This window comes from Temnothorax americanus, unplaced genomic scaffold (assembly GCF_048541705.1).
Source record: "Temnothorax americanus isolate GAGA-0224 unplaced genomic scaffold, ASM4854170v1 Scaffold22, whole genome shotgun sequence".
In the NCBI taxonomy this organism is placed as follows: Eukaryota; Metazoa; Arthropoda; class Insecta; order Hymenoptera; family Formicidae; genus Temnothorax; species Temnothorax americanus.
Genome location: NW_027509360.1, coordinates 2,450,567 through 2,466,055, shown reverse-complemented (window position 1 = coordinate 2,466,055; position 15,489 = coordinate 2,450,567). Strand labels below are relative to the sequence as shown.

The 15,489-nt window shown below is 42.1% G+C and overlaps 1 protein-coding gene across 12 annotated transcripts in view; it reads left to right on the top strand.

Moving 5' to 3' along the window:
• Lar (tyrosine-protein phosphatase Lar) overlaps positions 1 to 15,489 on the top strand; it is a 399,840-nt gene that overhangs the window by 366,178 nt on the left and 18,173 nt on the right. For 8 of the 12 annotated variants that reach the window (XM_077407378.1, XM_077407374.1, XM_077407377.1 and 5 more), the window contains 8 exons: positions 8,643 to 8,753; positions 9,806 to 10,081; positions 10,515 to 10,799; positions 12,118 to 12,141; positions 12,631 to 12,731; positions 12,823 to 13,152; positions 13,457 to 13,607; positions 14,801 to 15,097. In XM_077407378.1, coding sequence (XP_077263504.1) covers positions 8,643 to 8,753; positions 9,806 to 10,081; positions 10,515 to 10,799; positions 12,118 to 12,141; positions 12,631 to 12,731; positions 12,823 to 13,152; positions 13,457 to 13,607; positions 14,801 to 15,097 — 1,575 coding nt within the window. Of the gene's footprint in view, positions 1 to 8,642; positions 8,754 to 9,805; positions 10,082 to 10,514; positions 10,800 to 10,841; positions 11,628 to 12,117; positions 12,142 to 12,630; positions 12,732 to 12,822; positions 13,153 to 13,456; positions 13,608 to 14,800; positions 15,098 to 15,489 lie in introns of those variants that run through there. The other 4 variants (XM_077407379.1, XM_077407381.1, XM_077407382.1 and 1 more) reach the window with 4 other exon arrangements.

The window sequence follows — 15,489 nt, the reverse complement described above, 5'->3', positions numbered from 1 at the left end:
TTTAACAAGCGTAACAGCGCGTGCAAATTTTTGCCGGAAGAAAGACAAGTTCAGCACGGAGAAAGTGTAAAAAGTGGTGGATATTTTACAAAGACTTGTGATAGGCGTTTTTCTCGCGGGGCTCATCCGCTCTCGCAACGATTACGTATAGAATTATGCGAAAATTGCGTGTGCATATGTATTATTCAAATCTCGCAGATTAAATTTACTAGGCGTTTCGCCTCGCGTTGTCAGCGAAAATTAACCCATTGCTAAAATTTTAACTCGCCGCGCACTCTCCCGTGCGCGCGCGCGTCCGTGCCCCAGATACTCGGTACATATACCATTGTTTGCGTTAATTTACGGGAATAGCTACATTCGCGATGTACATTAACGATATCAAAGCGTCCTTACTTGTCATAGAACAGCGCTTGAGACTACGGAACTACCTCCTCACATTTTCACTGCGCGCGATTAAATTCCGCAAGATCTTCGCATTTGGTGAATTGAAATGTCATTTAAAAACAGTAAAAACACAACCGCGCTTTCCCAGAACATGTTACATTATATGTAATAGTAACAATTAATTTTTTTCTGAGTGATTAACGCGGGCTATATTGAGTTATATTAAGTCCTGTTATAAAAAGTTATAAAAGTACTTTCAAAATTACGGATGTTAAATAAATGTTGAACACATTTCTTAAATCTCTTAGCTTTATGTTAAATTATTAATAAGCATAGGCTGCAAAACAAGTGTCAGCCTGTTATATGGAATATAATTATATTACGATATATGAAAAATATGTAAAAAGTATATAAGTAGTGCACAGGATTATAAAATTTGATGAAGAATTAAGAATTTCGCATGGACACGCGAGGTTCGCTCCGCGAGCAACATGTGAGCAACATATTAAGCACACGCTAAGCTCGCGCCGATAAGTCACGCTTATTCTCTCGGAGAACTCTGGCGCGCGATTACGCGACGGCAAATTTAATTAGATACGCGGGCGCATAAGTTAAAGCAGTTTAACGTTTCATTTAACCTTCAGCGGGGCGTCTTGCTGAAAGGTGGTTTGGCTCGGCGCGGCCCTTGAGGAAATCTCTCTTTCTCACGACTGCCGACTGCTCGCGCGGCGTCGTCTCGTATAGGAGCGCTCAGCGCAACGACGCGGGCAAAACTTAACACGGCGAATCGTTAAATTATATTTTGCAATTCTCCGCTCATAAAGCGAACGAAGTGGTGCGCGACGGAGATGAGGTAAAAGCGGAAAGCGTCGGTTAGCGCTTCGTCAACACTCGTAAAATTCTCCGCGTTAAAGCCCTCGAAGCTTGATGAACGAGCGCCGAACTTCGGAACAAGCGACGTAATATAGTAGCGCGACTTAACGGTGCCCTAACGGAAGATACCGCATCGCGACGGGATGATCGCGGGTGTCAGATTGTCTCGGAGATTAGAGAAGAGCAAGAAGATGGGAAAGAAGAAAAAGATTGGACTTTTTTACGCTCTCGGAACAACTGCGATGAAATCATTGCGATAATAAATTGGAAGAAGTACTAGAGAGATAATAATCGTTCAAAAGAAAATAAGAGATTTCATATAAATATCTCAATTTAATGTATATAAAAGTCGGTATCAACTTTATATGATCAAATCGTTAATTCTTATGATGGGTCTTTATTTATATTTCATGTCTTTTTCATTTATACACCTATTATCATACGTACATCATTAAGGAAGCGATGATCGCGAAACCCGAAGAAAAAAAGGTCAAGATAATCGAGATCAACTTTTTCTCGGCAGGCAGTCCCTCAAATGATTACTGCCGCGATACAACGAGATCCGCCCCCCCCCCCCCGGTGAACGGTCTACGCGACAAGATTTCTCCAACCCATTAGTCAAAGTTAATAACGAAGAGAAACCAAGTTTGACATAAACAACACGATGAGCACAATACTCTTATTATACGCTTCATTTTTCTGCTCTCTTGTTCATTGCCTCGTCTATTTTGCATTTGATAACTGTCCGCTGATTGCTATCTTTTTCACGATTTTGATATTTTAGAATTCGCTCTATCATCTTTCGGAAGTTAATTTATGTGTCCTCCCAACGCGTGCGGTAATTACAGTTTCGGGATTATTGCGAATGTTACAATTATCCTGTGCTACAGCCGTTTACAAACTCTTCATATTGCAGTTCATTACCTTTGATATCGTAGTATTGATTAACACAGCCGCGTCACACGCAGCTCGACGTAGCACAATGGTCAATGGTATTGTTAAATCGACTTACGCGATCCACCACTGAAATCTACACCATAAACAGCTCGATGTCGATTCCTGTGAGGCATGTCTCTTGGTGTTTGCAAAATTTTGCGCAGCGAACCGTCGACAAGCTGCAACCAACGAAGTTCGAAATAAGCTCCGGGATAGAATGAGCATTTCGAGTTTAACACTTATGCTGAAATTCCCGAACGTGCTCCTTCTCAGCCCAGTTTCTTAACCCCGCCATGCATCCCTTTTCCCTTCGCGCTCGACCGTAGCGAAACGGGCGCGTCCTCCACCTTTTCCACTAGCGTCTTTTCCGTCGCCGTGACTCCCCCAGAGAAGCTCTCCCGGGCCCATTAGACCACCCTTTACCCAGGGGGTTGACTTATGACACCGGCTACGCGGCGGGAGCTTGAGTGAGTTACTCTCTTTTCGCGGTGGGAGGAACCCAATGGTTGAGGGAGAGAACGGGCAAGAACGAGGAAGGATAAAGGAAAAAGGGCGACGTTACCCGATATATACCCTCAGAGAGAAGCGGATCCTCTCTCCGTTGTTTTTCGCTGTACAAAGACGCAAGGCGAGACGCGAGGGAGAGGAGAGCGTTCGTTATCTTAAACGACGCTTCGTCAAAAGACCGAGTAGTACGTAGTACGAGTTCCCCTCGTGCAGCGACAGCGCGGGAGGGGGGGGGTCGACAGGATTCTGATCGCGGAAACAACAACGTTCAAACAAAGCTGGAACGGCGCCAAGAAATCGCAATTGCATGCGATAGGAAACTCGCGCGAGCGAACGAGCACCGCGTCGCCGCCTTTCTACTTTAATTAATCCGGATAGGCAGAGCTCGGCGCTAACCCCTAAATAACCGGCGCAAACTCGTTTCGTCGCTGTTATTCCGGCAAGGACGGCTCCGCTGTCTATATATAGCTGCACCCCGACGATCATCCCCAAAGCGTTTCTCGCTGCGACCCCTCCGTGCCCGCATAATGCTGCCAATTGTCCTTATATTAGCACAACGCGTCGCTTTCGACGGTAATTTCCCATCTGTGCCTTTGATTCCGGATCGAATTCAGGCCGCGCTTACAATCGAGCTATGCCACTGGAAACTGTCTCTTGACGCAATCAAGAACCAGCATTGACGTACGTCGATGTAATTACGATCGCAAGCTGGGCATAGGGGTCCGAGAAAACAAGAGAGCCTCTTTTTTTCGTTTTTTTCGTTTTTTGTGTGTAAAATGTAAGTAAATCGGGGATAATTCTAAAAATTGAAATTTATTTGGAAAATATGCAAAAAATTGCTCTCGTGATTTCTCTTCGTATCTAATTTCTAAATGTGTACTCATGACTACCGAATTTCTAAATAAAGAACAAGTTTTTAAAGAAAGTACTTCCAATTTTTTATCAAATTTTTTACGTTGAAAGTTTTTGACCGCACTTGACCTATAAGAGAAAAATCGAAAACACTCGCGACTATTTTCTGAATCACTTTTAATGATCGAAAACTATATATAAATCGCAAAATCGGAGATGTAAACTTTAATAACGAAATTCCGCGTTGAATACACGCGTCGGGATTAAAAAGTGTCGCGGCAATGTGCACGATGGACGCATCGTAGGTATACGACTATACGCAGCGTACACTTCGGAATGCTTTCGGTGTGTAAACATATTTCCCATTTGTATTCTATCCGGATGGAATCCTGTATTCACCGAGTCGTGCGCGGCGAATTCATCCCCGCTTCATTCTTCGATTCCACCTCGCGACGCATGTTATCCAGAAATGGAGGATGAGGCGAAGAGATGACAGAGTGAGACGACTTGCACACTTCATGTATTCGTGTCGTACGTGCATACGTATACGCATCGGGGATATGTGTGTACACGTGCGTACGTACGCGTATATGCGTCGCATTTGCTCCCGTAATATTAAATGTAAGAGAGGACATTTCAATATTGGTCTGCAAACACACAAATAGCAGCCGTATACGTTCTTCCGCCTGCATCGTGTGCACACATTCCCGTGCCGCTGCATATCCCTACGCAATCGTTCAGGATCTCGCGGAAAGGCCCGAGAAAAATGCTGTCGCCGCGCCTACTGACAGACGGAATGTGTCGCCCGAAGCTTTCGCGAGATACGAACACGATTTTCCAAAGCGTAAAGAAAATTCGACACTTCCCGTACATCCGTCGATCGCGCGTAGCTTCATCTGGATTGAATCAGTCGATTGGAAAGCAACGTAAAAGGACACTTTGTATCTCGCACTCATTTCATTTGTTATCTGCCTTCGCACTTTGATCTTAATATATGCGTGTTTCACATGTTGTGCATTTTATAAAACAAAATTTGTGATTTAATTATAATACCGTACAGTTCTTTCCTTAAAGCATGTAGTTATATAAAAACAAATTATAAAATAGAGATTTTACATAGGATTGTGTTAGATTCACAATTTATATAGCAGATTCTATCCTCTTTCTCTTTCACGATTAAAAAACGGGAAATTACAAGCGGGATATGCATTTAATAGCTTACTTATCTCGAGCCTTTACTTGGCCGTCGATGACAGATTTCTCTATGAGTTTTAAACCGATTTTTCTTCGTCAAAAATCTGCTTGCTTTACGTATCAAAGTTCGTGAAAGTCGTTAATTGTCATATACTGGGAATATCGATCGACCTAGCGCGAGAGGGCCGTTGTTATTCGCCTATTATTTTTATTCAGCCGCGTATCTCGTTGCATATCCCGTGGATGTAAAAACAAAATACATCAGCAACAACTATATTTAATAAAAACAAGACATTATACTGTCACCGAAATAAAACATGGAAATAGAAGCAGTTTTCGTAATTTTATATACGGGAGATACGATATTAAAAACTGCGCTTGAATCGATGCAATCCATCTCTTGTGTTCCCTGTGCATCATATAAACATTTACGCATTTATATTGCATCGATTTTCAAGATAGAAAAGCAGCGTGAAAATTTTCTCAAAATACACAATTTTTTGTTTTAACAAGAAGGAGAGAAAGAGAGAGATGTGAGAGTTATTATCTTTAATAACTTGGACGCAAATCAAATTTGAGAAAACGATGTGAGATGTGCATACGATCACAAATTGACGCGATATATTTATCGTAGTCTCAAGTCTTAAATTATACCACTTTTAAAAGCACGAAAAGTCTAATACACATAAATATCTAGTTTCGAAGAACGAATCATTTTTCACTGGAAAATTTTACGACGCGGAAAGATAGAGATATCGCATTATCTATTCTACTACCCATTTAAAATATTCCTAACTTCGACTACCCGATCGATACGGTAAACTGGGATTATGAAAAGTTGAACAGGGTATTATGTCGATGGCTTTTAACGCAAATGTCTCTTCGTGTTCTCTCTAACGTTGTATGTGCCGATTATTGCAGTTAAAGCGGCTATGTGCTGATTATTTAACATTTATAAGAAACAGTTCACACAGTGCATTACCGTCATCTTGAGAACTGGTTCCCACATGTTCAATATCTAATTGTTCATCATCGCGTCCCTCTTCGCAACCTCTATGAATATTTTAAGCGGCTATTACGCAATACGCCGTAAAAATGTCATCGCTAAATCAATGATAATTCGCGTTCACTTGTTAATTCTACATTGTTCTTTACGTTTCACACGTATACGCGATAAAATGAGAAGTTACGACATCAACCAGACAATGGGACATTGAAACGAACGTTAGTAAAACCCGTAAGATGGAGAGAAAAAGGACGATAATTATTTTTAATATTGATGTGCACGCGTTAAAGAACCTTCCCGTCATAATTAAATTCAACAACATGCGCACGATAGTAATCATTAGAAATATTAAATTAAACTATAGACAAATAGTAAAACATTAACATTCCAATTTCTTAAAGAAGCAAGAATTTTACTTTTTAAAAATAATTTACAATCAAGCATCAACTTCAAAGAAGTTATGAATAGTTAAATCTCAGCAGAGGCTGAAACGTAATGAAATTATATATTTCCCGAGTTGAAAAATAAATTCCAATAGATGTGCGGAAGCTCGTTTAGGAGTTTGTAGAGGGAAATGCTTGATACTAAGTTCAAATGAAAATTAATTAGAAAAGAAAAAAACTTCAATTAACGGTATAACAGCACGACAAATTCCAATTGTATATTCCACTGTGAATTTAACGAAATTAAATTAATAACTTTAAATATAAAAATTGTGAAGCATCTAGAAATCGTGTGATATATTCTTCACGTATTTGCTGTTCGCATGAAGGGCAATTTTCCGGATAGCGGATAGATAATGTGTTAGGCCCATACTCTTCGCCGAGTATAACTTTTTCGCGTCGGTGCGCTAACAATGCGCACGTGATTCCATCGGGATAACAATACGACCGTGCGCGCGCGTTCCTTCCTGGTCGGCTTACGGGAAATTGTAGATGAGGCACGATTACGTATTCCGATCGTACGCGATATCAGTCCGCCTCGCTTCTCACTCGTGATGGAGTGTTCTCTACCCTCGACCCTTACTCTCTCTTCCGTTTCTTTCTCGTCTATCTATACCAAATACTTTACCGAATTCTATCCTAGGCGAGTTCTTTCCTTATCAGGACTATCTCGATAATTCGCAGTGCGAAGTTAAAACGCTCAAATTCTATTCTTATTACACGTATATAAAATAAATTTTACGTCAATAAAATTTAGATGTTACAATTCTAAGTTACAGTTAATACCGTAAAATTTTGCCTTAACTAGAATGCAACGATAGAAAACTGTTCTTTAAATGTATCAATTGATCGATATTAATTAGTAAAATCAAAAATTGAATAGAAGATGTAGGAGAAAGATTGAAAATGAATAATTAAGATGAGTCATTGAGAAATAGCTATATATATTAATTGAGGATTAACATTTCTAATTAAGAGCGCGAGACAAACTTCCATTTTAATTACGTCACTGCCCGTCTCCATCATCTGTTTCCTCCACGATCAATCAGAGTCAAGATCATAATGCGCTTGCCGAAAACCGCCACGTATGGCACGTGGACCTACTCGGGCGGATAACAAATTCCGAAATCGGCAGCCGGCGAAAATTCGGCGGCCTGCGAAATTAACAGCCGCGCGCCGGGTCACGCCGATAATTGTGGGCTCCGTTTTAACCCGGGGGCCATAATAACCAAACGGAACGTACCCTCTAACCGTTTCGCGCACATGTTTCGTTCGTTAATTCGTTTGTTCGCTCGCAAGGGAAACAACGCACCGTTCGCACACGATATTTGTCTTCCACGAGGAAAAAATATTCAGAGTTTACCGCGAATTTCGAGGTAAACTAATCCGCTCGTTCGTGTAGTCGCGTTTTCGTTCTCGATGCAGCCTATCGCGATTCGCAATAGGTGCCGCACATATCGCTCGATCGTAGCGTCGCGACGTCCTTCACAATTTATTGCACTAGACCCCGCTTATCTCACTCATGATCATCCTCTAATTATAACCGTCATCGTCGATAAAATGTCAGAAAGATTGAAAGCGAACGATCGACCCTAACGGCAGTCCCCCGTTCTATACGCCCCATTCTCGATTCCCGGTATTCGCCGGTGTTTACTTTACGAATGGGCAGGGCGGCTCCTTCGTGAGTGGAGAAGGTCACGGGGTTTGAATTATACCGGGCCGGTAGTGACGTCGGCGAAGATAATCACACGTCTCGCAACGGTCAGTTCATCATCGGGCTCTAAGGGAGCTGATGCATCGTGGAAAACCCGGCACGAACCCCGAGAGCCGGACGGAAAACGGAATGTACGAGTCAGGGTGGGAAAAGGGGTGTAGGAAGGGTGAGAGAGAAAAGGGCGACACGAAGAGGTCGACCTCTCCCAGCCCTAGCTCAACGTCTCTGTAGAACGTGGTAGGAACTCTATTAGCGGTGGAAAAATGAAGTAAAAGACGCGACGAGCGCCAGAGAATATAGACGTCCACTCAAACGTGATTCCGGCGGAGCTCGTTACCGCATACATATATTACTATATACTTTTAAATTTAATTGCACAAGACGGAGATTGCTCAGAATGCGGTACACTAAAGAAATTTTGTTTCGACATTTATCCTTATATCATTTCTGATGATCTATAATAAATCTATGCTATCGAATAAAAAAATCTGGTCGCATTAATTATTAAAAAAAAGAATGATAATAAACAATGGTAATTAACATAATGAAATTCAATATGTGAATAACTGCATATAAATACCCAGTATAGTATCACGAAAAGATAATTTCTCGTATATATCAGGCTTATAAAAGCGCTATTATAATTTTAGATCAGATAATATTAGGTCAGATATTGAATAAGATAATAGTAGGTAACATATTGTTGATGGAATATTCTACGTTTGCATTTCAGGTGCCTTGCAGATTACCGAATCCGACGTAAGCGATCAGGGGAAGTATGAATGCGTTGCTAACAATTCCGTAGGCACAGAGTACTCCAAATCGACCACGTTATACGTAAAAGGTACGTAACTGTTTACAATTTAACTGTTTACAAAAGCTTGCACGTGAAAATATTTCAGTGTATATTAAATTAATTAATTTTCGAGCGTATTTCATAATTACAGTTAATAAATATAGTTTTTTATTGCGTTTCTTGTCGGTGTCTTATTAAATACGATATAAAAAGCAAAAAAAGAAGAAAAAATATTCTAATGAAAATCAGGGAATCTGAAGCCCCAAAGGACGATGTTTTTGTTGACCAAATAACGAACGCAGCGTGTGCTCGTCGCACAGTCACGCCAATGCCATAAACGTAGACGTTTTCCTGTTTGTAATTAAAATTAATGCAACGCAATTAGAACGTAATTAAAATTAACGGGCGGCACAAAAGGCTCGCGCGACTCACATAGCGCGTGTTATTTGTCGAGACTTTCTGTTCCTTGCATTCTCGCCGCGATCTTGAATCTCTATGGTTGTGTGTTTCCGTTTAATCGTCAGCCACGATTTATAAAATCTGCGCGATGGCTTTACAAAATAATTATTTTGCTATGCTTCGTGAATTTTCACCGGACACAGTTAAGTTGTCGTCGACGTAAGACGCGCGCACGTAATAATTATGCTTTAATTGCATAGATGCGCCATTTACGCGCGTTTGCATTTCGATTTAATGTCACTCGTAAATAAATAAAATCACATGTGCTCAATTTTCACATAATGTAACTTACATACTGCGAAGGATCATGCAATATGAAGGTATATTATGTACAAGATCTGACTTTTCGCATCTTTCTTATTCACAGAGATGTATTTATTTTTCAATTTAAAATTAGATTTGTTCAACAAACATGATTGGCAGATTTTTTAAATAAGCGATTAAGAACTTAAAAATTTTCACGAATTAAACTTCTGCATGTAAATAGGTAATCAAATATTGGCTTTTGTATCTTTCTTTAATATAGAGCTAACATCAAGTCGAGATTAATCTAAATTTAAAAAGATCGAAAAATTGAAAGAAATTAGAATAAAATTTAGTCAATAAAAGATATTTATCCTGACGACTGTGCTGTGCTTCAGTACGTCGTGTTTCACCAAGCTTCTCGATTCCACCACCGGCGGTGAGCGAGGTAATGCTGGGTGGGTCACTGAATCTCACCTGCGTCGCCGTGGGTGCGCCTATGCCCTACGTCAAATGGAGAAAGGACCCGGCGACCGATCTAACGCCGGAAGACAACCTGCCGGTCGGTAAAAATGTCCTGATGCTGGTGGACATCAAGGAGTCCGCCAATTACACGTGCACAGCCGCCAGCGATCTCGGTGTAATTGACGCGACCACGTTGGTGAAAGTTCAATGTTCGTACCAAATTTTCGATTTGTGAAATCCCTTCTTTAATTTAGATAGATTCTACAGACCGTTTATGCATTTTCACGTTTTCTGGCTCACGTTGTCGCGGATTACGTGATGCGAACCGATTAATCGCGCGTTGCGTTCACCGGATAACTAATCGATCAGCAAGCTTAGACCTTGCATTATAGCAGCAACAACCGCCATGAAGCAATTTACCACGGAGAGCTATTTGGAAAAGCAGGATCTTGATGAGGAAAATATTTTTACTGTTACACATTACAGCCAAGAAATTTAGCGTTTACAACATTTCTTTCTAGAAGCTCTTAAATATCGCGACGATTTTGCCACTCATTTCGGAGTAAATGATTTCGTATTCTGTGAGACTTAAACGTGATATTTATATGATGGAGAGGTAAAGCCGTAATAATCCCCCCGCAGCTCTTCCCGGCCCGCCGGAGAACGTTCAAGTGTCCGACATCACTGCGACGTCGGTGAAGCTGAGCTGGTCCTACAAAGGACCGGATGAGCTGCAGTATTACGTAATTCAGCATAAACCGAAGCACGTGAACCAGGCATATGCCGAAATATCCGGTATCACGACGATGTACTACCATGTTAGGAGTCTCAGCCCGTATACGGAGTACGAGCTCTACGTGATAGCCGTAAACAGCATCGGGCGTGGTCCCCCAAGTGCCCCGGTGATAGTCACCACTGGTGAAACAAGTCAGTACTATAGTATTGTATTTTTACTATCGTACTATTCTCTAGCCATTTTTATGCTTCTATTGTGGTTAGAAACGATTATTTTCCTTTTCAAAATAATATAGTTCACGCTTCCAATTTCGTAACATTTATTAGTTAATTTATTAGGAAAATTGGCTTTTCTAAGAAAATCTTTATTCGATATTGCAATTTATATCGAAATAGATCAATATGACTAGCATCTACAAATGTCATAATTAGATTGCCCGTATAAAGAGATTTTCCCCTAATTCGCCGTTTCCGTGCCAAATTAACAAATGAGGGAAAATATCGTTTCTGCAGAAATATGTCTTATTTTATCAACATTCTTCTCTCGTCAGTCTCGAACTCATCGTTCGATCAAGCTTAACAAGACGTAACAACATCTATTAAATCAATCATCTTTGACGTACACGAAAACTTTATTGGGTCGTCTATATCATGACCGCTACGACAAAATAAACCCACTCATGAATCAACTCACGTTTCATTTCTGCGCCTCGCAATGAACATACGTATACGTGCGTCTCGCGGCAAGCTTATTCGCCGCTCATTAAAACGCGAACACACTTCGAATCCGACGACGTCCGTGCTTTTTTGCGCGCATCCATTCGCGAGGATCGGAGAACAATAAATACAAAGGCGTAGTGGAGGAACGGCACTACTCCGACGTGAGCGTGAATTTTTTGCACGTAGATAGAATTTTTGTACATACCATCGAGAAAGAGGAGCGAATTTTTACGCACATTTTTTGAGGGGAATTCTGTATTTTTTCCATGCTGTCCGCCGTGGACGCACGATTTGATCCATGTAAGTGACAAGAAAATTTTTTTCACCTATCACCAAACCTCCTCCCTTCCCCATCTGCTCTTTGTTGCACCAGTGTGTTAGTGTTTTTGCGGGGCCGTTCCACGGCGTTTCATCGCGTTTCGACGTCTCGTGTCATTTGTGTATTTTTTACACTATATCCTCAGCCCCTATGTCCCCCAGCCTCTCACTGCCACTTTCACTTTTCTCACTCTTTCTCTATATCTCTTTCTTCGTCTCGAATACGCGTCTCCGTCTCCCTTTTTTCCTTTTTGCAAAAGAGGGGAGAGGAGCGAGAAACGAGTACGCGGGAGAGACAGCACGCGAAATTGCACCTTTCCTAACAGAATAGTAGCACACTTCTCACCACGTGAAAATACGAAGGCGACATGTACCGCTCTCGTAGTTCGTATTTTCACTTCGCATTTATTGCCCGCGTTTATATACCGAGAATTGACAATAATCGTTTGAAATTTGTTTTTTTTTTGCATAGCGGAATCGACAAATGGAGGTGCCAGTAAGTCAAATCATATACTAAGAGTGCCGTAGTGATTCATTCACACCGATTTCTTTGCCTGTGTAGTTCTTGATTTTGGTTTCCTCTCCGTTTCGTTACTTCGCGCACACATGATTGTCACTTTAGCTGACACAAATACGTATATATACATACTTTGCCACCCTTAATGCGTATACATCGATACGTGCGCAATTTTCGTCTGGATATCTTTGTAGTTAATTGCGTACGGTGTAAATTTTTGTGAAAATGTATCCATTTATCACCGTAGTGTCGTAGTGACGCAAAATGGAATTTAATTTCGTTCTTCTCTTCCCTATTTTTACATCGCACCTACTCTTGGTTCTTATAGTTTTTTTTTTTAAGGGTTTCTTTTTGGAGAGCTTCTTATCGTGTGACTAACTGACATGTACCGCCCTTCCGCGTCTTCGTGTGGTTGCTCTTCGTCCGGTCTCCCTAATAACGCTAAAAACCGGCTAATCTCTTTTTTAGAACCCGGTACAGCGCCGCGGAAAGTTCAGGTACGGCCGTTGAGCTCCAGCACGATGGTCATACAGTGGGACGAACCGGAAACTCCGAACGGTCAGGTGACGGTCGGTGTCTTTTTCGAAATTATCTTTCACCGCGGTTTTCCTGACTTTCGCAACGTTATCGCTAACGAGCGCGCGATATGCTTCTTCATAGGGATACAAAGTGTACTACACAACGGACTCGAATCAGCCCATGGCGTCGTGGCAGTACCAGATGGTGGATAACAGCCAGTTGACAACCATCTCGGAGCTGACGCCGCACACGATCTATACGATAAGAGTCCAGGCGCTCACGAGCGTCGGTCCTGGACCTCTCAGTCTGCCGGTGCAAATCAAAACACAGCAAGGGGTACCGAGTCAACCCGAAATGCTAACGGCGGTCGACATCGGGGAGACCAAAGTAACGCTCCAATGGAGCAAGCCCGCTCATAGCGCTGAGAATATTCTCAGCTATGAGCTGTATTGGAATGACACTTATGCAAAGGTAGGCAGTTATACATTTTTAATGTCAAAATAAACTTCTTTTGAACGATAACTTGTTCATCCCTACTTTACATTCACATGCCAGGCATCGGGCATTAATGCTTAGTAATATATCCCGTATATCCTTTATTTTCTCCTAATGCTATGTTAACTTGAAAATGATATTGAAGGCAATAAATAAATTTTTTTCATCGCTCGTGAATAGAATGGACCAAAGTTCGAGGGATGAAAAATTTTAGGGTTTTTGTCTAAAAACGATTATTAATCTATGGATCTAACCCTTCCGGCATTTCTGCTCGAATCAGGAGAAGCATCATCGCAGGATACCGGTGACCGAGAACTACACTTTGAGCGGCCTGTATCCGAACACCTTGTACTACGTATGGCTGGCCGCGAGGAGTCAAAGGGGAGAGGGTGCCACGACGATACCGTATCCGGTTCGCACCAAACAGTACGGTAAGCAGAACGCGTACGAATGCATACGAAATCAAATGAGTTCACGCAGCGAGGAGTGCCAGACGCATGCTGATACGCGATTGTCGCGAGGCCGAAAGGCGGTCGACTACTCGATATCCCAATTATCGTGGCGATCTCGGGTACGACGCACCTCAGCCCTCCGGATTCTCGAGCACGATCGCGCATCGCGATGGCACAGCAGGTAGGAGGTGCTGTAGCGCTAGACGCTCCTGCAAGTAGCGTAAGCTATCGACGCACAACACCTTGGAAAGAGCCTTTGAAAAAAAAGAAAAAAAGGCGAAGACCTTTCGTCTTCGAGAACGCGTTTAATAAAGAAAAAAAAGGAAAAGAGAGCGTAAAAAAGAAAGGGAAAGACAGAAAAATAGAGAATAACGTTGAAAACAAGTGAAGTGTGGGAGAGTGAGAATGACTGCATGCGTTGCAAATAAGAAAGCCGTTTTTGGATGCCACTTTATATATATATATCTATATATATACGTACATATCATACATATAAATTGCACTAAGCACTGCATTGATATATGTGTGCATTTTGGGCACCTCTTTTCATTCTCGATAACATGATTGATTTATCGTCCGTTCTTCAGTTTTTCGTTGTCTCGTTCCCTTGCAATTATATAAACGTGTAACTCGTTAACTCTGCGGGTTATACGCCCGAGTTAACACGAACCGCTCCGGGAGAACTGTCTCTAATCACGTCTTTTTTCGACTGTTCAAGGATCGATTCGTGACTTTTTACCTTGAATATTTTACACCTCTCTGAACCTTGGCCAAACATACCGTTTTGTTGGTATCCCTCGACAGTCACCGTCGATTGTGCGCGCGTCACAACGTTGAGACCGTCAAATCGAGAAATACGAGAATTTGTTCGCTCGTCGCTTGGCGTGCTAACCGAGCTATCATTCGCTCATATGTGAAAATCCAACTACTACTACTTACTACTACTACTACTTGCAAACTACTGATTTAAAAAACTTAGTTTTCATGAATTAATAATTATCCGACGACAAAGTAATAAAAGTCACGCTCCACGACAATAATTCTAATGCTGCAACGTTTTTTCGTATTCTCGTCTTTGACCTCAAGTTAGAGACTAGTATGATCGGCCGGTAACTGCCGATTATGACCCTCGATTTTGTTTTCTTCCCCTCCTACAACTGAGTGTTATACAGTCCCCGGGGCTCCGCCTCAAAATGTAACCGGCAAGGCGATCAGCCCGACTTCCATATTGGTAACGTGGAAACCGCCGGCCGCTGAACACTCCAACGGGAGGATCGCCTACTACAGGCTGCAAGTCATCGAGAGCGGTCGCTCCGACTCCGAGGCGAGGACTATCAAACTGAATGACACGCGTTTCGTGTTGGACGAGCTCAAAAAATGGACCGAGTATCGGATCTGGGTATTGGCCGGGACCAGAATAGGTGACGGGCCCCCGAGTTTTCCTATCTTGGTCAGAACTCACGAGGACGGTATGTATCACAGACACTGACTGAAAGTCTCTCTGTTTTACCTCAGGCACGCGAGGAGTAACGTGTAAAATCCGTGGTGACGCACAGCGCGAGAGGGACGAATACCATGGCCGATGTTCTCCAATAGCTATCGCAATATACTAATTGACAGAGATCGATATCGATCGTGATACGATCTCGATGTTGATGTTATTCAACAAATATGTATAACGATCGTAATCGCGGTATAGAAAACCTCAACGCCGCGGTCGCTACGAGTTTCACACGCTAAGCTTCGCCAGGAAGAAATATTATATATTGGGATGAAGTAATAACGCGCCTCATCCGAGAGCCAAAAATATAAAAGCCCGCCAAAAGTCAGTCCGGTTATACTCTCGCGCGGTTCCAGTGCG